The sequence below is a fragment of the Rhipicephalus microplus genome, chromosome 4 (assembly GCF_043290135.1).
Source record: "Rhipicephalus microplus isolate Deutch F79 chromosome 4, USDA_Rmic, whole genome shotgun sequence".
NCBI lineage: Eukaryota > Metazoa > Arthropoda > Arachnida > Ixodida > Ixodidae > Rhipicephalus > Rhipicephalus microplus.
In genome coordinates, this window is record NC_134703.1 from 187689175 (window position 1) to 187716550 (window position 27376).

General features: G+C 47.4%; 3 protein-coding genes across 6 annotated transcripts in view; all 3 read left to right on the forward strand.

Moving 5' to 3' along the window:
• The window catches only part of LOC119172558 (LHFPL tetraspan subfamily member 2a protein), a 161243-nt gene that overhangs the window by 109988 nt on the left and 23879 nt on the right, over positions 1-27376 (forward strand). The window contains exons 2-4 of one of the 4 annotated variants that reach the window (XM_075893880.1): positions 14582-15185; positions 16016-16348; positions 17218-17497. The exons of 1 other annotated variant lie outside the window; for it this stretch is intronic. In XM_075893880.1, the coding sequence (XP_075749995.1) occupies positions 14604-15185; positions 16016-16348; positions 17218-17490 (1188 nt within the window). In that variant the 5' untranslated portion in view covers positions 14582-14603 and the 3' untranslated portion in view covers positions 17491-17497. Of the gene's footprint in view, positions 1-14581; positions 15186-16015; positions 16349-17217; positions 17498-27376 lie in introns of those variants that run through there. 2 more of the 4 variants (XM_075893881.1, XM_075893882.1) reach the window with 2 other exon arrangements.
• On the forward strand, positions 18233-22936 carry LOC142814699 (uncharacterized). Its single transcript, XM_075893884.1, has 2 exons — positions 18233-18760; positions 22508-22936. Exons 1-2 carry the CDS (start codon positions 18233-18235, stop codon positions 22925-22927), a joined length of 948 nt encoding a protein of 315 aa, XP_075749999.1. The 3' UTR covers positions 22928-22936.
• On the forward strand, positions 23131-24937 carry LOC142814041 (uncharacterized). The gene is made up of 2 exons (XM_075891984.1): positions 23131-23208; positions 23350-24937. The coding sequence occupies exons 1-2, from the start codon at positions 23131-23133 to the stop codon at positions 24244-24246; spliced, it is 975 nt and encodes a 324-aa protein (XP_075748099.1). The 3' UTR covers positions 24247-24937.

Sequence of the window (27376 nt, forward strand, 5' to 3'; positions counted from 1 at the left end):
AGAGGTCATCAAGGCAATCGCGTTAAACAACCAGTTTCCCAAAGATTCCGGCAATGGTGTCAGTGTCATTGGCTGTGAACGGAAAATTATTATCTTCTCTGGGACCGGAAAATGGAGAAAGATTCCAGTAAAGTAAATAATAAATATTTTCGTCCTATCTGCGTGGCGCAAGCAGGTGTTCTACCACAGAGCCGCATTATTGCTTGAAACTGCTTTAAAAAACTAGATTTCATGTAGTGGAAGGGACGCACGAAACATGGTGGGGTAAAATCTTAGGCGATTTGGACTGCGTTGCTTCAAGCTGCCCACCCGTTACGAAGCGTGCAGCTGCGCTAGTGGACGTGGCATTTTTCGGACGAGTTCTTTGTGTTTCACCAATTATCAAAAGATAAAATCATGGTGCAGTGGGCACTTAGCAACTGTACATCTGGTAAACTTTTACATGGTATTTTGAAAACGTCAACGTTACACGCACAAACGTTGCAAGGCAAGGCACATGAGGCCTGATTACGCTATCTCGTTCTGATCTTGAAGGCGAAGCTGGAGCGTCGTCCAAGTTTCGGGGGCGAAGCTCCTTATGCGCGTTTACACTAGAGCGACACGGCACTGACATAACCCCGACGAAGACACGAGGCAGATGCAGACCATCGGCCGACGAGTCGCCTGCCGACGAAGCTGCCAGACCCCATGGTCACACTAGGCTGACGACGACGATGGCGCCTCAAAAGACGGCATGTCGTCGTAGTGTAACATAAGGTCCGTTCGATTCATCTGCAGCAGTCGGAACTGGGCCACGGCTGTGCACGCGAAGTTCGGAAATTGTGCAGCGAGAGTTCAGCGGTACAGGCACAGCACGACACCGAAAACGAATGATGATGTGCCGACAAGGTGCAGGCCTCATTTCTTTTCGCTTAATTTACACCATTCAGCACTCACTGACCGATGGCGAATCGCACATGCGGACAGTTTATGAGGTGCAAACATCTTGAAAAAACACAGCGCGTTTGTAGAGGCAGGTACGGCGCCTAAGCCACCTACGCCCAAATGCTGCGTCGTCTGCTCAGCTGCACGCGCGGCTGCACCAAGCCGGCACCGTCAGCGTAGGAGGTGCAGGAAAATTGTGAACCAGTGCTGCACCTCTTCTGCACCTTTCAAAACTAATAGCAATGTTCAGATGTCGTCAATGCTGCACCGCTGAAACGAATGGCAAAGTGCAGCACCTCGTGAACTGGTTCACGTGGTGCAGGCGAATCGAACGGACCTATAATAACAGACCGGAAACACCAGAAAAATGCATCGGCAGACCTGTCGTTGGAGTGCCGTCGGGAGATCGGGGGCTGAGCGAAAATTCGTTCCATGTCTTTGCTTCAAGCGACCACAAAGAAGGAAATCTTGGGGGAGATAACAATGCCCTCTTCTATGCTTCCGCGGCGTCTAAATAGGCAGCTTGAGCACCAACGAAAGTCTTTTCTTCGCTTCCCTTTTGTGTCTAACCACCCCCGTCCCTCGTCACCGTGGATTATGGCGAGGGCTGCGCAGCGTAGCTGGAGGGATACAATGGGAGAGCAGGGAGTACGGCTGAAAATGAGGTGCAGGTGGGCAAGTTTAGTCGGTGTCTGCGTGTGCCTCCAATGTGACTACAGAATTGGCCCACGAAAGACTGTGAGCACGAAAAGGCGCGGGCGAGTCTTCGAGAGACGATCGGTGGACTGTTTGTGGCTTTGCAGTGTACATAGGACGACGACAAGACAAAATATACTCTCAAAGACAGTCGGCAGACCAAAGTCTGTGTCGTGTCTCTCTATGGTAAATGCGCCTTTATGGTATAGAGGCTTGCTCGTTGGCCATAGCCGCCATAGCCGCCGTGTGCCATAGCCGCCGCTGAGGATGAAGAACAAGCGCGTTCCAGACAACACCTTCTGCCGGCACGGCACAGCACATGCAAGGTACCTAGTGTACGCCATGACGATGAAGATGATCACGGACAACAACTGGATTGTGCTGTGTATGACCTCTCGATCTGCTCTGCGATTCGTTTCCTATGACTGGAAACAATTAACAACCTCCAGGGGAACGTGCCCAGACCTCGTCTTTGCCTTCTTCAGGCTAGACACGATACTACAGAGCAGTAACAATGAAGGCAAAACAAAATAAACAACTGAATCCAACAAAATAGTTATGACCAATAAACATTTTATGTAACTGTACACAACATAGCTGAAACATTCGACCGTTGTTTGAATATGCAGTGATTATAGGGGACCCATTCACTTCAAAAAGAACGCGTGCAGCATAAGGTGGTTTGGTTTATTTTTAATTCTTGTAATTGCACACCTGTGACTGAGCTAATTAAGAACAGTAGACTACCCCTGGTGATGGAGCGCAACTATATGTCTGCTGATTAAAACTTTTAAGTAGCCATTGCAGCGTCAACACTTCAAATCATTTTTCTTACTCAATAGGTTATCAAACCAGGCAAAGACATGATTTGACCATAGTTCCCTTTGCCCCAAGAAATAACTGTTTTAAATATTTTTTTTTCGGGACTATAACAGATTGAAATAGCCTTAATACGGAAACTGTTTCTATAAATTTTTCGGCAATGTCTGAAAAATATATGAATATGTTATGAATTTGTTTGTGTTATTTTATTTGTTCGTTATGGTGTGCTCTTACGAATAATAAAAGAAAGTCTGGAATTCGTATGTGCTAAACTGTTTGTACTTTTTTATGTATAACCACCCTGGTAACTTCTGGTACCAGGTCGCAGTATCTATAAATGAAGAAATAAATAAATAAATAAATAACGCTGCTTTGTCACTCATTTACGTTCGTGAGTGGCCAATGTCACGGGTGATTTACAACAGTACCGGACGATCTCACTACTTCGCACCCCCTCAGCATCATTCGCTTCGTGGATATGCCGTGCGTTTTTTTTTTTTTATCGGTGTTGCGTCATCTCAAAAATTGAATTATCAGAATAGCTAACTCCCGTTCTCCGTGCAGTGAAGAATCATGATTTGGATGGGCTGGTTCTTAATCTCTAGGCACGCTCTGAGTGCAAACGGAACACAAGATCACGGCACTTGAGAATGCATTCGTCGCTGCTCGTGCGTTATATCCTTGTGTTCTACTAGAGCTTTAACGCTCGCGTTAGTCTGCATGGCGAAAGATAGCTTAGGGTTTATTTGCCAAAAGTACTTCGTCATATTGAAGGCTCGTGTAATTCGGGTCTTCGTCCAGGACTGCAGTGGCTTCTGGCCGTGCTGGTCTTCTCGATCAGACAGCCATATCTATAGTTCGCTGACCGCGCCACTGCTGGGCAGTGCCGCATTCCAAAGTCTGACTTTTTTCGTGACTATATAGATGCAATAGTCTAACGTGTGATAACATATTTCGAGGTTATGGCACCTCACCTGCCTATAGTAGAAATCCTTGTACATGGTCGGGTGTATTTTATTGAAAATAAACGAATATCCGTGAAACCGTTTCACTGCGTTGGCACTAATTGGTTTTCGGGTCTTGTAGCGGAGAGTGACAAGATCTGCAGTCACCTCACAGAGTCCCTTGCGCAATCACGCAATAAGACTCGAAGGCGAACCCACATTTTATTATCTCTCTCTCAGCTGATGTATTGATGCCGCCGTTCGAAATTTTTCTGCACCTCACGTGATTTTGCATTGCCTCCATGATCGGACTACCTCTTTGTGATGAAGTCATCGTGTGGCGTTACGTCACATGACGTTCCTGATGACGTCTCATATTTTGGCAATTTGTGGCCTGTTATGCTGAAGTCATTTCGTGATGATCATTTTTCGCATCACTCTTCACCGACGTCGCAGCACGCCGGCGGTAAAATTTCGTCTTTGATGAGGCATTTAGCGGTTTCGCCTTAATAATAAAGCTAGACGTGGTTTCCGTTCTTATAGTATATTCGCCGAGGGGTCTGTAGGCAAAACGAGTAGATATAAGTGACTCGGGCGCACAGAATGCAGTTGGCCACGAAAGTAATGATAAGTACTGGTGGTAAATATAGACTTGCTTCAATGACAGCAGAAGAAAAGTAAAGCTTTTTTTGCTTTCAAATCTTCCCAAATAGGAAATTGTTATTACCTCTTTCTTAATAGTGGTGCTCGTTGAGAGCTGGTCAGACACGGCACTGCTGCTCTTTACACCGACACCCGTATTTGCCAGAACAGTGTCCTCGTGAAAAATACGATATTATAAAGAAGCGAAGCGTACTTATTGACAATCTACTTGATAGCGAGACTATTTGCATTGTTTTGTTATAAAGTGCAGTTTTAATACATTTACTATTTTGAACTTATCGCTATTGTTTCGCTTTACTTGCTTTGACCTCGGCACGTAAGATAACTGCACATAAAAATATATGAATTATGCAGTAATATTTAGTTACAAAGTGAGTATTGTTATAAATAAAATTGTTATGTTCCAGACTACCGCGCTGTCTTTACTTGGTTTCTGTAATACTTTATTAATTAACTAAATCGGCAAAGACTACGACATCGCCCAATATCATTAATTCTTGCCACCTGATAAACACATAATTGAGGCCTTCAGACCCTGTCAAAGAGCACGCCTTGCCGCGGCTACTGAAGAGGCCGTTTTTTTTTTTTTTTTCCTGTGCTAGATTTATTCTGCGCCAACACCGCTTAAATGAAAGTCCCGCGGTTGTTTCTGTCTTTCTAATGGTTCGATAGTTTTCCAAGAAATATTGAAGGGACCTAAGAAAATACACGTTGGCACGTTTCTCGCTTGAACCGCTTTTTTAATATTTCGTGAAATTCTCCGCTGTTCCGCTGGTTTTGCCCACCAACTAATGATAAACTGCTCGACAATCAAAAGTAAAAAAATAAAAAAGGACCACCGATCTTCTTTCGATCAGGCTGTGACACGAGCAGTCTCTACTAAATTTTTTGGTGTATCGATCGAAAACCTTGCCAGGAATTCTCTGCCGCTGATTAAAAAATCGCCACGATGGTGCAGAGAGCAAATTTACGCAAGATGGGGCGCAAGTTCGCCGGATGAAACCGTTACCCGATAAATATGTGGTTGATGAACAAAAAAATAAATAGATATAAAATCTGGCAAAATGGATTAACGTATAAAGCTTCCAGAGGTGCTTGTACATGGTGCGGTGCCGACAGTAGTGCCTTCGAAGAGTGAAAGCACGTAGCGGTGATATGCTTTTCAGTGAGATATTTTTTTTTCGTGAATGAACAATTTTGCGGTGAGTGAAGGTACCGCTACGTCTTGAGAACGCTTACAGTTTTTTTTTTCTTTGTGAAGTACATCAACCCATTGTGTTTCGCTTAGGCCATCGGGAGAGACACGCAGTTTAAACACCATTCCTAGAAGCAGCGTAGTCGGTAGTAGATGTATAGATACGTAAGTAGCGAGAAGGTACGTGCAACCTGTATTCAAATGCGTGCGTAGGCGCTTGCTTTTTCTGGGTGGCGCTTTTCTATGCGTATCGCCATGATATTGTCTTTGTGATCTGCATTGAAGGCGCTAGTATTTTTTTTTTTTTGCACATGCGTACGATCTGTCACTTCTCATCTAGCTGAGCAAGCTAACGTTTAGTGGGCCTTTATTATTGTACGACGTGCGTCTGAAACATACGCAGTTTGAAGTCGCTTTTCTATAAACTCGAATGCAGCATGCGGGTTCCCTGTGCTTTGGCAGTGGGCGTAGAAGTCTTAAAATTATTGGCCAAAAAAAAGAAGAAAAGAAAGAAAGAGAGGCACGATTTTCTTCAATAAACCGCGTCATCTTCAATACCTGTCTTGTTTCATTCTTTTCCGTTAACGCGTCCCTGAAGCCGTCGCTTTTTGTCCTAGGCGTTGTCACTCTTCATACTTGTGGCTGCTGTTTACATGTACCTACTGTAGTCGGTGTCGCACTGCGTCCATCTCTTTACGACGGCAGCCGTCGCAACAGGAAGAAATTTGATGCTCATTTTCCCCGTCGTTTTGGGGAAGAGGGTGCAACGTCGTCCTCTCTTTTGTCCATTCTGCTTTCGCCTTATCTTCTTTTCGCCCTAATTGATCGTAAATCCGGCCGGGCGATCATAAAAAGAAGCCAAAATGTGCGCTGCCTCGGGATCGAGGATGCAAAGGGGATAAGCTGCGGGAAGACGTGGAAGAAATGCCGAAACGCGTCAACTCGAAACCCATAAAAAGGAACCGCTCGAAGCCGATGCGACCGTATAGAAACTGTGTGTGGATACAGAAAGCTCGAGCAGCCTCCCTAACGGGTGGAGAGACTGGAAATGAAAGTGGAGGAAGCAGAGGAAGTTTCGTCGTTCTCGCATCGTCCCCATTTCTATCTCCATTTTTATCGTTATGTTTTTTTTTTTGCGCAGCCTTCAATGGGTCGATTCTGGTAATGACTGGCTTGGTGGACTGAAATATGAGAAAAAAAGAAAGGTAACGTCCTGAAACATTGGCTCGCCAGATGGGAATGTGCGAGGAAAACGATTGAAAGAAATGTGGCGGGCCGTAAGTTGGATGTGCGGATGAGAGGAAGAAATCACGATCGGTGCGTGGCCACTATGAGCGACACGTCGTAAAATAAGTAAACTGCACTCGACGTGCGTTCCCGTATGTGTGGCGAATATCTACGGCGCAACGAAGAGACGAGTGAAGAAGAAATCAAGCAATAAACAAGGCTGGATCAAAAACACAACCAACAGGCGCGTCGTGCTTTGCAGCAATGTTCATAGATTTGAAAAGCGGTTAAAAAAAAAAAACTCGAGGTGCAGTTCACTATCTGCGACGGGGCTGTGGAGAATGCGTTGGGCACATCGCGTACTGCCATTCGATTTGCCTATCGTTGCCACGCGTGGTTCTTCATTGCATTCGTGCAACTTGTGGCGACGCGTACGACGACGCAACGGAAATAGCGCGCCGTCCTCTTTCCCCGTCTTTTATCGGTATCTATAAGTAAAGTACGGTATATATACATAAGCCAACAAGCACATATGTTAAGTGTCGACTCGTGTCGGTGCCGTGTCCGAAATCACCGTCGATTTCTCGCGCATATCGCGTTCCCCGCGCCGTCCCGCGGTCGATTATAAGCTTGCTTTGCCTATATTTCTTGTTTTTGTTGCTTGAATTAGTTTTTACACTTGTCTCTTTTTTTCCAGTGCTTTCTTTTAGTTCCTTCGTGTGGAACATTGGGGAAGCACGCGCGCATACAGTGCCACATGCACGCCGATATAGCGACGGTGAATCGCCACGGCTCATTTGCCTCGTGCTTCGTCAGCACCGAGAAGGAACGACGCCTCCCTCGATATATCGTCATTCCGTTCGAAGCGCGGCGCGCATATGCGGCCGCCGCCTCGCAAGTAGCGAGACAGGGAATCATTTCTCCATCTGCGACGACGCGCAATGGAAACAGATAGTCCTGTCTTGTCCGTGCGTGAGTTGCGCAAAAAAAAGTCGTCAAATAGATAGTCGCTACGCATGGTCCCCACAGCCGCGTTCTTGCTTCTCTCTCTTTCGCACACACACATGCATTTACGCACGGACAAGTATAGACTGAATCGCAAAGTCCCCCTTTCTGTCCACGGCCCCTTAACGTCTCTCTCTTATTCTTCCATTCTCGTATACCCCTGCAAGCCCTTTTCATAATGATGATTATTTCCCTCTCCTACTTCTAGAAGACTTGAAATGCGCGTCTCGTCGTTCGAAAGCGCTTTCATGTCGCCCCGCGCGTGTCTTGCAAGATTTTCGTCGTTCGAAAACGGTGCCGCTCTTTTTTTTTTTTTTTGCTGCTCCCCACGGCGTGTGAGCTATTCTAATTGCAGCTCTGCGAATCTAAAGAATGAAGGGGGGGGGCGAAAAAAATACGAGATAGTCGTCATTTCTGTCTTCGGAAGTGGGATCTTAATGTGCATGCCATAAAAAACGCTCACCAGGGTTCATCAGCGGAATGCGGTTCTTCGCGTTTGCTTGGTTTTTGTTTGCCTTTCTTTCAACTCCCGCGTCATAGCTACTTTCGTTTGTCCTTCGGTGCTCGTTTCCCGTATAGTTCCGCGCATTGCAACAAACGATGCGAACGTGCTGCCATGTCGTCGCGTGGCATGAGAGAGGGAGAGGCAGAGAATTCAAATCGAAGCTTGAAAAGCCTTTGCATAAAATGTCGAGCGTTGAGCGGGGGTTGCCAGAGTGCTATATTTATTGTGCTTGTTATTTTCGTTTGTGACTTTTTGGGTAACCGAGATCTTGAGAACAGAAGCAATAAAAACGAATGGAGCCAATATTATGCAACAACTGAAGGTAAAATCCAATCCTCATCAGTGAACGGAATTCATTATGCGGCGCTAAAAAGGAGTCCGATGATGGTGGCTTTTTCGTGCATAGGTGCTTCGTGCAAACGTTAATTCGTAATAGGGCGTTCCGACTCAAATCTCTCTTCAGGAAGTTAGACGCGACTAGTCTGGAACAGCGCAAAAACATTTCAGTGTGCGGAAAGCTTCTTCACGATCAAGTTTCTCATTAAGTCGCATGAGAATGTATATAGCCGTCACTCGTCTCTTTTACTTACAACGAGTCAGACATCTCTCGGAATAAATGAGCGTTTTCGTTTTCCCATTCCTCTAATGCCGAGTAGCGAGCGGACTGAAGAAGTGCGACCTCGTTGCGACCTCTGTGCCTTGGATATTACATATTGCTCAATCTCATTAGGCGAGGAATAAAAAGTGCCTCGAGTGCGGCGAATCCTCGCCTAAGAAATGTCTTCACTTTGTTCTCTATCTCTCTTTTGCCCACTTCACGTGAAAAGAAGTTTTGTCACTTCTTTCCGCAGTCAGCCTGCGCGTATCGGTGCTGCCTATGATGCTTTACGTCTCGGTTTTCAGGAGTGCGTTTTTGTTTTCTCGGCGATTCATGTGACATGAACGTTGTATGCTACATTTGTTCAACACGTAAAAGCTATTTTGTGCTCATTACTATTCCACCTTACAGCCTCATCAGGACGCTAGCAGTACTGCGCAAATAATAAATAATTAATTAATTAATTAATTATATGATATTTGAGAGTAGAGTCTGATGAAACGAGGTGGGGCGTCGCCTGGTACTACTCGGCTGCGGTTGCATATAGATGAAACAGCGCGTGACCATGCAGTGAACACGGGCTGTTATGGTGCGGATGATAGTGACGATGACTGACGTAGAGAAATACATGTATATGGATGTGTTGCAGACTCGCCCCTACCAGAAAAATAGCCAGCTAAGCGGACAGTGACCGACATAATGTCCACACGGTCTATGTTTGCCCAGAAAGTCAATCAAGGCCTCGCTTAACTTTTTGCGTGGTAGTGGCCTATTGAATTGGCTATAGCACCTCCGCACTATTTTTGCGCGTCTAATTTTCTCTCCGCATTCCTTGTCATGTTTATTTCCCCATCCTGTTAGGGCTGGGTAGCTAACCGGTTGCTCCAGTTCTGGCTGGCCTCCCTGCTTTTCCCGCAATTTATTCCCCCTCTCTCTCTTTGATATCTCCTTCGTGGTCGTTTGCCAACAAGTGGGTGCCTTCTTGCTGCGCGCTTAATGTAAGCTGCGTTCAGTTTTTCTTAAATTATAGAACAGTACAAGTAAAAATGTTATTCCGCCTGTATTCTTCAGCTTTTCTTTGTCGACGTGGGGTGGCGTCACGTCGCGCAGGCGCTCTTTAGACGCGTTCCAGAACTGCTGGGACGACCGATGCTCGACGCTCTCTTCTAAGCTACCAACGTGGAGTACGGCAGTTTTTACACTGTTCAACAAATGTTACGCAGTTATATCGCTTGGCGAAATGCATTTCTTTGCGCATCGGAAGCTTCTCGAATGTTATGCATTTAATCAGATTGCCTTGCGTGATGCGAATAGTCGTGTGTACAGTCTAGAGCTTTCGCGAGCCCCAGTGATTACGTCGGCACGTACAGTGACGCCTGCGCAAGAAACCGACGCTCTTCGTGTGTTCATCAGACTGCATCATGCATGGTAGTTCGTACTTGTGTGCCCTGATATCGATGGAACCGAAATGCATTTATGAGAGTTGGCTTCTCCGCATCAAGTGTGTCAGTGCGGAGAAACCCGGTTCTGCGAGGTGTTCTTCTTACAGGTTATGGCATTGTTGAAACCGAAGTACAGGTGCGCCGAATGTTCAGTAGCAATTACGGCCGAATTATTATTATTATTATTATTATTATTATTATTATTATTATTATTATTATTATTATTATTATTATTATTATTATTATTATTATTATTATTATTATTATTGCTACTACTTGTTGTAAGAACTAACAAGAGCCACCCCTGCACTATAGGGTTAGTTAGAGACAACGTAAGCATAAGTGAGCATCGATAGCTGTTCAGTAACGACTTCAAAAATTGCTGGTAACATGGGCGCGGCGGAGATGTGATAATGCCGATGATGGTGTATATTGGGCTGACATGTCAGTTTAGCGGGATTCTTGGACTAAGTTTTCCGCTGATCACTCGGGCAGACTTTCTTTTGCGAATGCGAACGATTAGGGCGGAAGCTTTATAATCCGCTTCATACATGAGGTGCAACACTGCAGAGGCGAGAGGGTTTGAACACTGAATGCGTTCGCACCAAGAAATAGTTGAGATTTTCTTTAATGACCCATGATGGGATTCATTTTTCTTTTTTCTTTTGTATCCTGTATAATGCATGCATATGTTTCCTCTCTTAGAAACAAGCCTTTGTTTGCGGCTATCAATAAGTTGTTCTGTATATTCTTTTGTTGTTTTTAGGTTTCTAATAATAAATCAGTAGGTTTCTAGTATTACATAGCTATACATGCTTGTACTCCGTGCTCGCACGAGCATGGACAACTACGATAAGCCAAGTGAACGACGCACGTGCAATTGCACATTTTTCTGACCGAATTTCTTGCCTAGCTTCAAGAGCGTCGCGTCTGCTGTGCTGTAATGGTCAAGTAATGCTCATCGTTTTCTTTTCCGTGGCTTATATAAGAGTGCGCTAAGTGACACGGTTAACTGGAGTCCCTTGATTATAGAAATTTTGACGCTCGCAATGATGTAATAAACATCGCGATCGCATCCTTTATTTCTTCTGTAACATTACAGAAAGTTGGCAAGAGCTGAAGGCCTGGCAGAGGCTTCTGCTCCATTCACAGATTTGGCTGCAGCGAACAGATTATTTGTACGATAAAAGGATCTAGTACATTACCATCTTACGATATAACACAATAAAACAGCTTATCACATGAAGCAATAACATATGTTGTCTTCGCGGCGTCCTTGAAGCGAACGAGCCTTGTGAAAAAAAGATTAATTTACTCACACTCACAATAAACTCTGAAAGCCACACAGGCTACAAAACGCCACACAGGTGAGACAGCACGAGCGTCTCTCAGTCCACGTTGTCGTCTTCATTCACTAGCTGCAAAGGCACGTGCATTTCTAACACATGTATGCGCAAGTCGGAGACATACTCCGATTCAAGTTATACGTCACTAATATCAGTGGCACTCCTCTAACAGCACACTTGGAGAAGACTAGTGGAATTGAAAGGAAGTCGGCTATATTCAATTTTCTTTTGAATCAACAATGATTTAAAGTAACTCTTAGTAAGCGGATTTAAATCGGTTAGTTATGGACGATTCAGCAATGCCGAGATTTAACAACTAATGTGTTGTCTGCTATAATGGGTTCTTGTCCGAGTGGTTCGAAGAACTGTTTTACGAAGCTGATAGCGAGCTTCTGCTTGTGGCTCATATGGAAGGAAGCAGTGATTCTTCTACCAGGCGTTAGCGCATGCTCACTATAGACAATTCACGCCGTTGTAGCCAAAAAATACGCGTTTCAATGTGCGATCGATGTGCTTCGATGTACTCAATGTATCAACTATTTCGGTGTACTTTTCGCACACATGCTCTCTCGCGCGCGCCTCATTGCACTTGGCAGCACGTTGCACTTTCCGTAGCTCGTGAAGGCGGAAGCCTGCTGCGCACTTGGTCATAAACTAGGTTATTCAATCTGGAACCAGACTTCTCGAAAAAGTTCAAGAGCCGCAGTGTCAGAGACACGCGTGGAATCATCTCAACGTTCTCGGTTCGTTGCAGTGCTCCTGCACTACTCCCGTACACCTCACTGGCTAGGGCACTGCGTCCGAGATGGGCCCACTTTTCACTGAGCAGCCATGCCACGACGTCGTCGTGGGGAGTCATTTGATGACGTACGCATGGTTCGTAACCTATCACGTAACTATGACGTCACGTGACAACACGTCGTCATAGAGTAGACGAAAAATATTTGAACAGCTGGTATTGACTGGAAACAAAGTTTCGAGAAACGGTCTTGCCTTCTGCAAGGCTGAAGCTGGCTTCTCATATTAGTTTATTCGGTAATAGTCAAAATAATTTTGGTGGCTTTGACGTCCCGAAAGCATGATGTGATTGTGAGGGACGACGTCTTGGAGGGCTCCGGATTTTTCGACCATCTGTGGCTCCTTTAACGCGCTCCTAAATCTAAGCACACGGGCCTCAAGCACTATCGCTTTCATCGAAAATGCGGTTGCCATGACCGGGATTCGATCCCGCGAGCTTCGACTCGGCATTCGAGTGCCATAACCAATACACCGCCGTGGTGGGCTTTCGGTAATTGTTTGAAAAGAGAATGCACGGGACCTGGCTACTTCACGCAATGTCGACTCCCGCTTTGCGTGTCTGCTTAACGCTTTTGTTCAAGTGCGCTTTTTATGCATTTAATTTTCTACATTTCTTACAGCACATATTCTCACTGTTGCAAGACAAGCGTCTTTCGGGATGGAATTGCTGAAGAAATACGTTATTTGAAAAATAAATACTGGGAAATTATTCACGTTATGATTCCGTTCCATTTGTTTCTTTTATTACACCTACAAAGCCGAAGAATTGAATAGAGGTGTGGTAAGAAACAGTAATATAATAAAAGTAAACAAAAATATTGAACTACAAAAATAGGTCAACCAAAATCAATTAATTACTAATATTTAACACTGTCCGAAAAACATTGATGATTAGTAATGTCTGCTGTGAGAGCAGCGAGGTGGCTCCAATCCTCGTAAGACCTAGGAAAAAATGAATTATGGAAAGCTGAAGTCCTGGAAAAGGGAACTGCAACCTCATGTCGCTAATCGATGCGTGACGTCACATACTGAGGAGGTGAGATAAAGCCATTGTTCTATGAGCGGTGATGAAATCAGCCATAAAAGAGACAGCTTACGGCGCAGTGATAACGAGGGTAGTTCAAGCTTCATGGTATACAACACTTGCGGTTCGCGCATAGTTGGGCATAATGAAGCGTGTTGAATTGCTCTGAATGATTTCAAGTGAGTAAATGAGGTTATCATAGAGGGAGTCCCAAACTGAGGCGGCGTATTCGAGCTTTGAGCGAGTTAGTGTTTTATACAATGAAAGTGTGACAGTTGGAGGAGCACGGAAATATATCTTCTAAGGTAACCAAGTGTCTTGTTAGCGTCATGAATTACGGTTTCAGTGTGTCCACTCCACGTTAGCGCCGACTACATTTATTACTACTATTTGTGTACCTTCATCTCTTTCTGCTGTCTCGTTCATCCTTTATTTACCTGGTGTGTCACCAAAATGGCTATGTAGCGCATTCAGCGAAGTCATCATGGTCAAAAAAAAAAGAAAGAAAACACGAGAAAGCATGCACTATAGCTTTGCAGAAGCACACACCAGCATGCACGTTCCTTACAGCGTTATCAAAATCAATTGCCTTAAGAGGTTCATTACCCTATAGTCTCTCCACAACCGAAGCTTCTAAAATTATTATGAGCCCCTGGCCATTGCGAATTTGAATTAAATGAAATGACTTGCCCACTAGCACCAGCGGCATTGATTGGTCCAATAATTTTGGTTCTAGTGGACAATATAACCGCAGCAAGATACAAAAGCTTTCGCTTCGTGCAGATGCCATGTAATCAGTAACATTATGGACAGAAACAGTCATACAATATTTACGTGGAAAATGTAGTGGTATCATACTATACGATTGGAAGTTGTAAAAATCAGATTATAATGTCGCGTTTTTCCGTTGACTTATATTCGTACAGGGATGGTCTAGCCATATCACCCCCATGCAACTTTTGTTCATAAACGGAAAGGATACAGCACTATTTTTGTCTTGTCGCCGGTACAGAGAAAAAGACTTGCTACCAACTTATCCGCTAACCTTCCTCTGAACTTCACAACTTTCCTGCGGTGCTGCGTGTCTAGGCTTCAGCCACAAGAAAGCTTTTCGTGCCGTTCGTATACAGTTACCTTCAGTAAAAGAAACGAATGCGACTTTAAGTATTTGCTTGTTTCTGTAGTATGCAGAAATGGATGGAAAGCAAAAAGCTTTTCTTCTTCCTTTTATTTTTTTCTTTAACTTTCACTTTAATTTACGGTCGAGAAAAATATTAGTGCCTTATCCGAATGGGTGAAAAACAATTATTGCGCTGTTTCTAGTGTACATACGTTGTACTTTGGTTGCCGAAATTCTGCAGCCGAAAAATCATGTAATCGGCGTTTGGCCAGTCCCCTTGCAGAGCGGGTATATATGAGCCTTGTTAGAGGCAATCAGCAGCACTGCCATCGTCGCCGCCCTCGTGCCGCACGAGACGAAGCTGACTGTGCTCGGCCAGAAGAAGCCGCCATGCTCGCCCGAGCCCGCGAGTCCCGCTCCAGCGCAGAACACGCCATCGAAGAGGCGCCCGTTCCTCGACGAGTTCGCACTAAGCCCGAGTGTCGCTCGGCCACCCGGGGCCACGGTGCTGCGGCGGCCGCCGAAAGCGTTCGCGCCACGACCGACGTGCAGCGGCCCGAGGTGGTCGCGGCGGCGTCTGACGTCGGCCCCGTGTCGCCGGCCGCGGGTCTCCTGCTGGTGCCGGGCTCGCAGCGTTGGGAGGGTCTCCGCTACCTCGTCTACTGGGGCCTCGCCTCGGGCCTGCTGGTGCTCGTGCTAGGCCTGGTGGGCTTCATAAGCCTGCCCTCGGTGCGATGGGCGCCCTGGGAGTGGGGCTTCGGAGGCGCTGCCGCCGGATCGGCGTCCGACGCCGGCGAAGACCCCGCGGCCAGACCGTTGGCGCAGCCGGCGCACAGGGCGCCTCCGAGGAGGCTCAAGCTGCAGGACGCGCCGACGGTACGCCGATCTCGGGAGTTCGCCACGTTTCGGGCACAAGTTTGGGCACGGAGGAGCGGGTGGGAAGACGAATGCCATAAGGGAGTCGACGTCGTTTAAGCGCGTCCATGAAATACTCATAGCGATAGTTGGCCTGTTCTATTTCTCGCGGCTGCTTATTGTGAACCTACTCTGTTGATTTGTTGTGTGGGGTTCAACGTCCCAAAACCACCATATGATTATGAGAGACGCCGTAGTGCAGGGCTCTGGAAATTTCGACCACCTGCGGTTCTTTAACGTGCACGCAAATTTGAGCACACGGGCCTACATTTCCGCCTCCATCGGAAATGCAGCCGCCGCAGCCGGGATTAGATCCCGCAACTTGTGGATCAGCAGCCGAGTACCTTAGCCTCTAGACCACCGCGGCGGGGCGAGCCTACTCTGTTATTATTATTATTATTATTATTATTATTATTATTATTATTATTATTATTATTATTATTATTATTATTATTATTATTATTATTTGATTGATTGATTGATTGGAGAAGAAACCACCAATTCGGGTGTTGGTATGAACAGGGCGTGTACAAAAGAAACGGGTAAGCTATTGGGCGGAGAATACATGACCTCATGATCCAAGGCGCTTCCTAGTGGTAATTCATTAATCATGACTGCTCGTCGGAGCGGGATCGCGTGTCGCAAGCAGGGAAACGCGCAGAATCGGCGATCCGTGCGTCCATACGTTTGCCATTCCACTTTCGAACAATGATCGCGGGGCAATGACGACGATGACAGCGATGTGCTCACTTTGCCGCGACACACCCTGAGACCTGCGGCTTCGTCGTCAGGGCGGTGGAGCGGAGGGCGCTGCGTCGCCGGCGTGTTCGACCCCCGCGTGCGCCGAGCAGGCGTCTCGCATCCAGGCCGAGCTGGAGTACTCGGTGGACCCGTGCGTGGACTTCTACCACTTCGTGTGCTCTCGCTGGATCCAGCGGCACCCTGGCGGAGGCTCGGTCGACCTGCTCCAGCTGGAGTCCTACACCAGCCGCCTGGCCGACCTGCTCGAGAGGCCCTCGGAGCTATTGCCCGAGATGCAGCACTTCTTCGAAAACTGCCTCCGGCCGCAGGAGAACCTGTTCTCCGAGATCCGCGCCACTTTCTTCTACCTGCTCGGATTCCAGGTGCAGTAGTGGAATACTCTAGACATATGCACATACTCGGGAAGGTATCAATGAGGCAGCAGCGAGGATGACTCGGCACATTCTAATACTTAATCCTTCTGGAGTTGCTGTGGTCCGAAGCCTATGGGGTTACCAACTGGTCAGCAGTGGACAAAAGCAAGATACCTTTGCAGCATTGGTGTTTTTTTAAACATTCGGAAGACATAAAGCCGAAGTCTGTATACAGTTACATAGGTACAATATAACTTTAGTTTTTCTACCGTCGTGCCTTAGTAATTGTAAATAAGTGTGATAGCTTCGCCGATTATTCCCGTACGCCTAATATAAACTTAGTCATTTAATACTTGAACCTAAAAGGCGTTGAAGCAGTTTCTATTGCCTCTAGACAAGTGAATACTGAAATTCTTCACCTGGAGATTTGTGCACTGCCATTTACTTTTTATTTGGGATTGACGTACGTCGTTCCATTCCCACTCTTGGAATAGCCTCAGCGGGGTTTTATCATACAAAAAGTAATAAATAATGAAAGAAAACGTTGATATTAGTGAACTTGTATATAGCGGTAGATGTAAACACACGTCTTTCACGGTCCGCTTCGAATGGTCGGCTGACAGAGATCATCAACAGCTCGTGAAAAGCGATCACTCGAATGTATCGCATGTGATAGGATAATCGCTATAGTTCAAATGGCGAATGGCTGCATGGGACAAGGAATTGAAAGAACTAAAGAAATGCGCTACCACCTCTCATACAATCATCGGCGCTGTGTTGACCGACAGCTTTTTGAATGCGCTGTCAAGTCAGCCTATACGAGGCGCAAAACACTAGCTTATAAAGCGTCACTGGTGAATGGACCGTCGTTGCGACAGGAGTGGCCGTACCTGAGCTCCGCAGCGTCGTTCATTGCACCGGACGAGGTGTCCTCCAAGATCGGCGCCGTGTTTCGCGAGTTAGGCGTCGAGTCACTCTTCCGGTTCACGGTGGCGCCCGACCCGGACAAGCCGCGGCTCCGCTACTGGGCGCTGGACGAGCCCCGGCTGCTGTCGACCGGAGGAGAGGACGGCGCCTGGATGGACGCCGCCTTCAAGGCAAGCCTTAACGCCGAGGTCCATACTGCTGGAGCGTCGAGAATGATCGCGTGACCGGATTCCGCCTTCTCGTGTTGGCTCTGACACGGCTTAGATGGCCGAGTTCGTGTGCGCTGTATCAGTACGAGCAAAGGACCTCATTTTTCTTGTTCTGTTAGGCAGTTCCTATTTATTCTACGGCCAGTTTATTTATTTATTTTTACAAATGCGTCACAGGCTTTCATTTGAAGTATCATGTGAGGGGGACTATACAGATGTTTTTTTTTATCAAGAAACACGGAACAAAGTTAATTCACAAGCCAAGTATACAATCGCTAAATATGAGTTGCTCAAGTTGCTAGACGTTTCCTTAATTATGTTTGAATGCTGAGTCGATGTTTATAACACTTAGTGGCCGTGCCCTTACCTTCGTGCTGGGCCAATATTCCAGGCGTATGTCGCTCGTTCTGGACTGCAAATATTGTGTATCTGAAATCTACCACGCGCTGCACAAGTCACGGCCTTATAAATCGTGATTTCCATAAACTGCAAATGCTTATAATGATCGTATAAATTGTTCTTTTTGGCATGATAATGATGGATATAAAAGGACGCAAACAAGCAGAAGAGAAACTTAGAGTGAGTTGACGCTGGCTGTCCAGTGTTTTTGAGCAGGTGATGTTTCCTGTTATTTGCTATACCGTTTGTCAAAACACTCGAACCAGCTAGACCGCTTTTATGACCTTGCTAAAGAGGCGTATGATAGACTGGTACCGCAGTGTGCAAAGGCCTGTCCTTCGGTGTATATGTGGTCGGGATGAAAAAGACAACGGGCGATATCACACCACAGAAATCGCGCTGGCCAACCTCTGAGGCACTTCACGCAAGTCGGAACAGTCGTTTCCCATTCGAAGTGGCTGCTTACTTTCTGCAGCTTCTTTTTTGGGTGAACTGTGGAAGTGTTATCAGATTTTTTTCGTGCACCTCTTATCCGATTCTCTACTGCTTGAGTTATCGACAAGTCTTTTTTATGTGGTCCGTGCAAAGTGCGTGGCTAGTTCCCTTGTCGACAGCGACGGAAGGCGTTCTTAAAGACAGCTTCCCACTTAATGAGCTCGTCCTGGTCAAACTGAAGGCGCTGCTGGATTTCTACGGCAAGTTCTCGGACACCAACGTGTCTCGGCTGGAGCACGAGCTGAGCTCGCTGATGGAGCGACCCGAGCTCGACCCCCTGGCGCTGTCTCGGTGCAAGACCATGGCGCTGGTCGACCTGCCGTCTATTGACTACCTGCGATGGGCGCCCATGCTGCGCAGCGCATTCGGCACCGAAGACATCTTCCCACAGGTGGCCTACGCGCGCGCGCACACGAGCACTTTTTTTTATATTTCTGTGACCACTGTTAAAGCTATGCTTCTTAAGCGCGGAGCGCTTTGTGAGCTCAGGCTGTCGTGTGCCATAGTCGTCTCACGTCGCTTCGCATAACGCAGGCACAACCATGCATAGTGCAGTCATGTTTAGCAAAGGGGCGAGGAGGATGGGAAGAGTGGGGGTCGTAGTTTGTATTGCATTAGGCCGGCAAAATCATGTATGCCATAGCCGTGTTAAGCAAGGGGTCGGGAAGTGAAGGTGAAAAATACGAAGGGGCAGGATAATGCGCAGCGTCGCTCAGACGAAATCATCTGTAGCATAGCCTTGTATAGAAGGGGAGAGCACAGAAGTCTCATGTGTGGTGTTAAAAAAAAATGCGAACTGTGTGAAAGTTGGCTTCTCCTTTGAGTTTGTCAGCTAGTGGCGAAGACAGCTTTAAGAACTAATTCCGTTGATCTTCATTTTATAACGCAGATTTTTTCGTGATTACGTCAGGCGTCGCTATTTTACGAATCGCCTGCCTGCTCAGTTTGTATGCCAATTGCATTTTTGAGGTACGAGTGTTCAGTCTATTCGGGGTGCAAGATGATGGTTTGCGAAGTGCACCTAAAGGAGCCATGACACCGAATTTTCGATCATATGTGTTACGTGGGTTAATCCTAGGGTGTTGACAAACAAGCTGGAAAAATTTTGGTGCATTTGGTCCAGCGCCTAATGATTGAACGATTGAACCATTTTATAAACACCCGGGCTGCCTGTGAGTCTGGCTTCACTGTGCACTCTCGAGCAGTGACGCAACAACCGACTAACAGTGCGAGTGTTTATATTTCAGAGAACGATATTGGTCAGCTGCGCGTGAAATCGAGATAACTTGGCTTTTCCCAGCTTGACACCGTAATTCAATGATTTCCAGCGGCTAAACTAAGAAAGACTACAGCTTCGCTCCTTCCAGCTCATGACGTCACACGCGCCATGGCAAAATGGTGGTGGCTGATAGTGGGCGGAGTTTATGGTCGGTGACTTCATGACTTGTTCTGCACTGAAATATTTTTACGGTGCACTTTCCATATCTTTATGGACATAATAGACCCTCTACTTCTTGTTTTGGCTGAAAACCATGAATAGTAGGGTAACCGTGTCATGGCCCCTTAAAAGTGACGCAGAGTTGGGAATCTCACGCACACGAAGAAATACTCATCGTGTACAAGGTGTGTCCAATGTTGCCCTAGTGTGACAAATCTGGCACTGTAGACACAGTCGCGTTCAGCATGACATAAAACACTGGAGCAAGTGGCTTCAACATGCTCTCATTTCAAGACCTAAGTGATTAATCCTAGGGTTAATTATCATCAAACGAGGGATTAGTTGTCGGTTGAAGTCATGCGCAGTCTTTGAACTCGTGAAGCCGCGCGCTCCCTTGTTTCGAGTAACATTGAGCGCGACTGTACGTTTTCGCAGTGTGAGAGGCCGATTCCGCCAAGTTGTTCGCTTTTCTACTTACGTCTTTGTGTTATCAGCTAGCCAGATTCGTCAGTTAGCTTGTCTTAAGAACGATCCTAAAGGGAGGCGTAACTGTAAATACAGGCTACGATACTCAGTTTAAAGAAAAATTTTATTTATTATGTCCGACTTTCAACCGCAGTAAGTGTAACAGAGGCACGAAATAACCGAAGCTCGCCAACGTTGGTTCGACACCGGGGCCATTCAGTGCGCGAAACATTTTCGAAGTGTATCAATGAAACATACTTGGCGGAAGCTACGCGGGACGCGTATGAACTTACTTTATCACTATGCCGCAGCAGTGGCGATAATATACGGCCACTTGCATAGTTTTTCTTGCTACATTTGGTTAAAGGGCGCGTCGTTTCGTGGGTTTTCTTATTTGTTCAGGTTGCGTTGCGCCGTCGTCATTTAGTGTGTAGCATGTTTTCCGTGTTCGACGCATGGCTAGGAATGCGCGCCCGGTAAGCCTTCGGTTCGCAGTAGCCGAACCTCACGTCGGGCCCGAGTTGTAAATGTTTATTGCCAACTTGGACGCATTGCGGAATGAATGCGTGCTGCTTGTCTTTACGACGAGCGGCAATGGAACTCGCAGGATCACCAAATACGAGGTTGCGCTACGGCAAAAGTTTTTTTTCTCTTTCCGACGCTATTTGCTTGGTTCTTTTTCTGCGCAAATATGTTTGTGCAACGGAGACGGAAAGAAAATATGTCTGTATGGATTGCAAGTCGATTGGGCGCAGCCAGTTTTGCTACTGATTTAAAATATTGACAATAAACGCGTGCTTTATAGGATTGATGTCTCTATTAAATGAGTGAAAGACCTCTGCAGCGACAAGGAAATTACGAACGATATCGAATGACGTCGGGAAGTTAGGTTGAGCGATGACGAAGCTTTCAAAGCCATTAGATATGGGCGTACGTAAACGGCCAGTAATTCGAGTTTTTGGACATGGTTTGACCTGTGGTAAGCGTGTAGGTTGTGAGGAGTTTCATACGAAATAAACCCTCTATTAGTTAATTTTAACGTACAAGCAGCTTACGCGTGCTCATTCTGTAGGAAGGTAGGGGATCGAAAAAAAAAAGGTGCCTGAATATTTTGCAGTGCCCCTTAACCACCAAACGCCGTGGACAGAAATTGACAAATTGCTAGCAGAAATGACGCATCTACGAGCCCTTAGAGACAACAGCTTGTAATTGAATGTGAAACACAATAAAATAGGTGCCAATTTTCTTTAGTTCATTTAACCGCACCAAGTTTGTGATAAACAATCAAAGTAGATTAGACCATGAAGTATACAATGCAGTTTGTCGTCTCACATCGCATCATGGTGAGCGACCTTTCGAAAATAAAGGCAGATGAAGGAAAAAAATACACCCATGATTCCGATGCAGCCTAATGTGAATTCTGAGTGCAGGATCGTGTTGGGTCAACTGCGCTTGAACTTCTGGCTTCCCGCAAATGTGTATCTTTTAGTCAACAGTGGCTGCGCTATTTTCTTCGGTCATGCTGGCGATTGCAGGATATTGATGCAGGAGTGGACCAATCACGTGCGGGGAACTGTTCTGAGTAACAGAGAAAGTAAAAGCACCTAAAATAAAACGGGAGTTGCAAGGGACACACACACAAGTGATTGCGCCCCCAAAGTCCCGTGTACTTCTTTGTGGTTTTGCTCTATTGTTGGAATATCAACAAGCCCTCTCAAGAGTAATGCCTCTAAAGGTATAATGCTGCGCTAATATAGTCTTACTGTAACGACGCAAGTCCTTCTACTTCGTTGTGGAAACCGTATTGAGTCACGCTACGACCCGATCTTTCGATAACGTACGTTGTTAAAAGCTAGCCTTGCGAATAGAGGTCTACACACAGTCTAGAGCTCTATTTCTGTTATCACGTTGACCTCGTGTCTCGCTTGAGCGCAGTGAAAACACAAGAGCGCACTGCAGTGCGCTCTTGTGTTTTCTCTACACTCTAGCGCCAATATTAAATCAAACTTGGTTTATATAAATGATTACTGTGCGATTTTGGATTTCTTAAAGCTAGGAGACCTTTCAAACTAGGAGGCACTGTGTGACATAGAAAGAGATTATTCCCTTTGAGAGCGGATGAATATTGACGAGGCCCTGGCATTAGAAACAAGCATGACTTCTTTATTATTGAAGACCATGCTACACGCCATTCAAATCGCGTGCATGTGGACGCGACCGCTGGCGTCGTCTCAGGACCTGATCAAGCTGGCGTGCCCCGGCTACGTCCTGGGTCTGTTCAACCGAGGCTCCCTGCCACGCGTCACCGACCTGCTCAACTATGTGCTGTTCCGCATTGTGGCTGCGCTGAGCCCGTTCATGGCCAACGCCACACTGCGCGATGCCATGTCTCGCGCCTACGCCACGCCGGGCTCGGGGCCGCTCACGCCCCGGCAGCTGTGCGTGCGCCTGCTCGACAGATTCGAGCCTGCGGTGCCGATGTATCTGGCGGCCAACATGTCGCTCGCCTACCTCGGCGCCGAGGGAGACGTCCAGGATCTACTCGAGGGACACCTGCAGGCACGTCGTGCAAGTCTTTTCCGTGATGATGGCATTTCGACCCGTTGCACCTTCGTAGCTTGGTTTATTTCGTACAGATGGCGCGTACGTGTTTAAATTCATTAGTGGGCATGGAGGCGTCTATAGCGAGTCTTTCTAGCAGGTGGACACAACTTGGAGTCCAGATCCGTCGTGAAAGTGGCGTGGATTCTTCACTTACGCCATACCACTGATCTTACGTCTTCATTTGCAACGTCACTGACTCTGGCCCTTTGAGCCCGAAGTACCTGGTTAGCTGTTACTGCAGGAACACCTTTCACATGCACATTTCCTCTGAGGAACAGAAAGTCTGCCCTGGCGAGGAGGTCGATAGTTCCTCTGAAGCTGCATACGAGTTTGTACAGCAACGTACGCGCCATCCACGTGTAGTTCTCTGCGCTGTAGCGTCACATGTCCTGAACGAAGGTCAGACAAGAAATCGGGCATTAAGTAAAGACAGAGTCGATTAAGCTTCCTGGGTGTTCTTATCAATGTCATAGGTGGTCTTCGAGAAGTACGTGGACGAATTCTTCAAGTCCACTGGCGACTTCCGGACGTCGGCGCTGCAGACGCTGCGCGACATGGGCTGGGACCTAGTGCGGCCGTCGGCCATCGAGGACGAGGCGTTCAGGCGCCAGTACCTGGACGGCCTGTACACCAACATGCCCATGTCGCCGCTAGCCTACTTCTACTACTTCTGGCTCAAGAAGTCTGTGTCCCGCCAGCGCCGAAGCTTCGGCACGTCGGCGGCCGCAGCAGCCGTCGATCAGTTGCGGACGGGCTGGACGGGCGGCTTCCTGTCCGCCTACCCTCGACTGGCGCCGCCCTTCCGTCGGCTCGAGATCCCGCTGCCGGTCTTCAACATGGCGCTGGGCGACGACCCCTCGGTGCGGCACCTGCAGATACCGCGCGTGGCGCCGCGCGTCTACGCCGCCCTGCTGCGCTTTCTCTACCACAGCGCGCTCAACGCCAACGGCAACAGCAACCTGACCGAGGCGACCGAGGACGCGGCCGCCATGTTCCAGCGGGTGCGCGTCTGCGTCGAAGAGCAGTACGCGCCGCTCAGGTCTTCCTCGGCTGGCGAAACGGACGCGGCGACTTCTTCGTCGTCGGTGCAGGACATGCTTGACGTCCTGTCCGTTGTTCCGGCGTTCGAGGCGTACCGCGCGTACCTGACCGCCGACTTTCGGCTGCAGACGGCGGCCGATCTCAACAGTCGGCAGCTGTTCTTCGTCTACTACGCAGCGTCGCACTGCGCTGACGAGGCACCGCGACGAGGTCGCAGTCCGGCCAGGCTCCGCGTCAACGGGCCGCTGCGAAACATGCCTGAATTCGCGGACGCCTTCAAGTGCCCCGTCGGTTCGTTCATGAACCCGACCAAGGTGTGCGCCCTGTGACGACACCTTCCTTGGGGCGTTCAGCTTTTCTTTTGTTGTTTCGTTATTTGTATCGACGAGTGTCTACGTGAAAATGTCGTGCATTAGGACACCGTGTTCTCGGAAGACTGAATGTTTGTTTTCCCTTTTTCGTGTAATATGTTTTGCATATATATATGCACTATCGTTTGAAAACGACTGTTCGGAGTTCGTTTGAAATGAAACCTCGAAATCCGTGCGTTGCCTCGTTTATGCGGGAAGTAGAAGACGGAAGCTGGACTTGTTTCGGTTCCGTCCATGCTTCCGCCTTCGGTAAACTATCGCGCTTCCTTTAGTAGGGATTCCGGAAATTGCTTTCCTCCCGCGTTCCTGCTGAGGGAACCCAGCTAAATGAACTGCGCCATCTCCTTCGTTTGTGTTTTCATGAAAAATAGTTCGGTGGTTTGCTTTTATGCGAGTGACGTGCTACGCGAAAGGCGGTTTTTATTACGATAGAGTGCTCCTAACTGGTTGATTAGCAGAGACGCGTTAATTTCCTTTATCTTGTTAAGGCGAATGGACAGCCGACTCTTCGCCTGTCTGTGTGTAGTCGGGCGTGCTGTGTATTATGTGGCGCGCACTGTCGTTTGCTGTTTCCGTTTGAGGAGTGACCACTGTTTTTATGCAAGTTTTCTTGAATGTTGGTTACATAAAGCGATAGTATTTTTCTATACTCGTGATTGTGTGAAGGCTTGTTTTCTATAGACACTCATCATATCAGTAGGTAATAAGAAATTTTCACGCTGGTTTGGTTTACTTCGCTGTACTGAAATGTCGTGGGTGTGTGCTAGATTGCTAATACATAATGATACCCTCCAGAATCATGCGCGCGTGCGCCGTACGAAGAAAGTAGGTTCTCGCTCTCTGCTTGGGCTTAACCGGTCAGCCCAGAGATAAGCAGAGAGCGAGATCTTCCTTCGCTATGCTACCAATGCCACTATGCTACCATGCTACCAATATGGATGCATGCAGCCGTTGCCAGTTTCAATTGTCGGTGACATCGTGCTGCAGTGGTGAACCGATTGGCGAAGTGCATCGCCTTCTCAGCTACTTCACCGCAGGTGCACCGGCTGAACTATTGCACTCGTGAGAACTTGACAACTCTTTCACGAAGGCATGGCAAATACGCAAAGCAAGCCAACGTCACATTATTGTTGCTCACGCTGATGCTCGGCTGAGAAATGCAATCGCGTCTCTGCAAGGCCCGTTGTGTTGACGCTATAGCGTTAGATCTCCTTTCGGCGAAATTCCAGCGTCGTTGGTTGTGAGCCGACATCTTCGAAACCAGGCCGTGTGCGAGACAAGCACTTGTTCTACCACAGAGCCAAGGTAAAAGCACTCGCAAATGAATGCCATGTAGTCGAAGCATCGAATCTTCCTAACGCATCGTATATTGCGCGTCAAAAGCGTGTAATCGCGCCAGTCGTGAAGACATGTGAATGTAGTAGCTAAAGGCCCACCCATAACAACGCGCCCAGGCATTTATTTATCAGCAGCAGAACTGAACAGCTGCGTAGGTTCGTGTGAAGAGCCCACTACGCTACCGTATACGAACGCGTAGTTGCCCTTTAACAACTGTGCTTCCCGCAGTGAATGATTCTTTGAAACGGCCAACGTTACGCGCGCAGTCGTTCGTTTCCTTACGACGCGGCTTAGACCGGAGCACTCCACGAGGCCCGACTACGCGCTATGCTCTTGAAGGCGAAGCTCGAGCGTCCTCTGTTCTTTACTAGTGTTTCGCGCATTCGCTGACGCACGCGAGCGTCGGAAAGTGCGCCTATGGTCGCAATTTGCTGGCAGCGGAATGCTAGAGGCTCCTCTGCTGGGCGAACCCCAGGTGGTCGAAATTTCCGGAGCCCTCCATTACGGCGTCTGTCAATCATGTCGTGGTTTTGAAACACCAGATACCATTGTCACTAATAAGAGGGTGTGTGCCACAACTGAGTGGCGATTCATTCAACCCAGGCTTTGGTGATCGTAAAGTGCTAGCGTGAAGAAACGCCGTAATAGAACCCACTCATTCTGATGATTGATATGTGGGGTTTGACGTTTCGAAACCACCATATGGTTATGAGAGACGCCGTTGTGGAGGGCTACAGAAATTTCGACCACCTGGGGTTCTTTAACGTGCACCCAAATCTGAGCAGGCCCACTCATTCTGCACAGCAGTTAAGCACCAGAGGGAGCAGCGTTGCTCGCACTCAGTTTTCTATGTGCACACTAAAGGGAGCTCTGGTGTTAGTGTCTTGGGATCTGCAATGGATGGCATTTCAGCGAGCATGGGAATTATGTGTAGTGCATGGATTTGCCTAGTGTTCATACTTCACGTTCCTTTTGGCTTCCCGTGGCTTGAAGCTGCTTTGTCACAAAACAACAATCAACAAATGTTCGGCAGTTAGGCTTCACCACCTCCACCTTTCTAGGGTGACCACTTCAAACCAGCTCACAAAGTTCAAAAGGGTTTCTTCGTTCGAAACGAAACAGAAATGCAGCAATAAACGACCCACAATTGCGATTTGAGGCCGACAAGTACGAAGACTAGGCAAATCCATGTACTACCCATTATTCCCATGATCGCTGAACAATCGCAGCGCCAGAGTCCCCTCTAGTTAATTTTGGCAAACTCTATGCTCGCACTTGAAATTTGCTGATGGGTCGTTGGGGGGCACGCAAAATACAGACGTCCGCACGCGTTCCACCTAGAGCCCGGATGCAGCAAGGGAGACGGGCTCTTCGCGTTCCATTTTTACCGACACCATTACAATATTGCCTTTTTATTATGTAAGGTTGTACGTTTTGCGTTGCAGTCACACTGAAAAACGCGACTGCACAGAGCAACGCCAGTGCTTCAAGCGACTATCGAGAAAGAAGACCAGGTGTGGATCCACCCACTCGTTTTAGTGTGGAAATCGCGAAAGGAGCGAGGGGGGCAATTGAAATAAATCTGGAGAGGGGCGTGCGGTCTTGCATCTTGTTTTTAGGGGCGAAGCTCCTTAAAGCGCGGGTCTGTCCATCCCTTGTATGTACGTATGTATGTACGTATGTATGTACGTATGTATGTATGTATGTATGTAATGTATGTATGTAATGTATGTATGTATGCATGCATGCA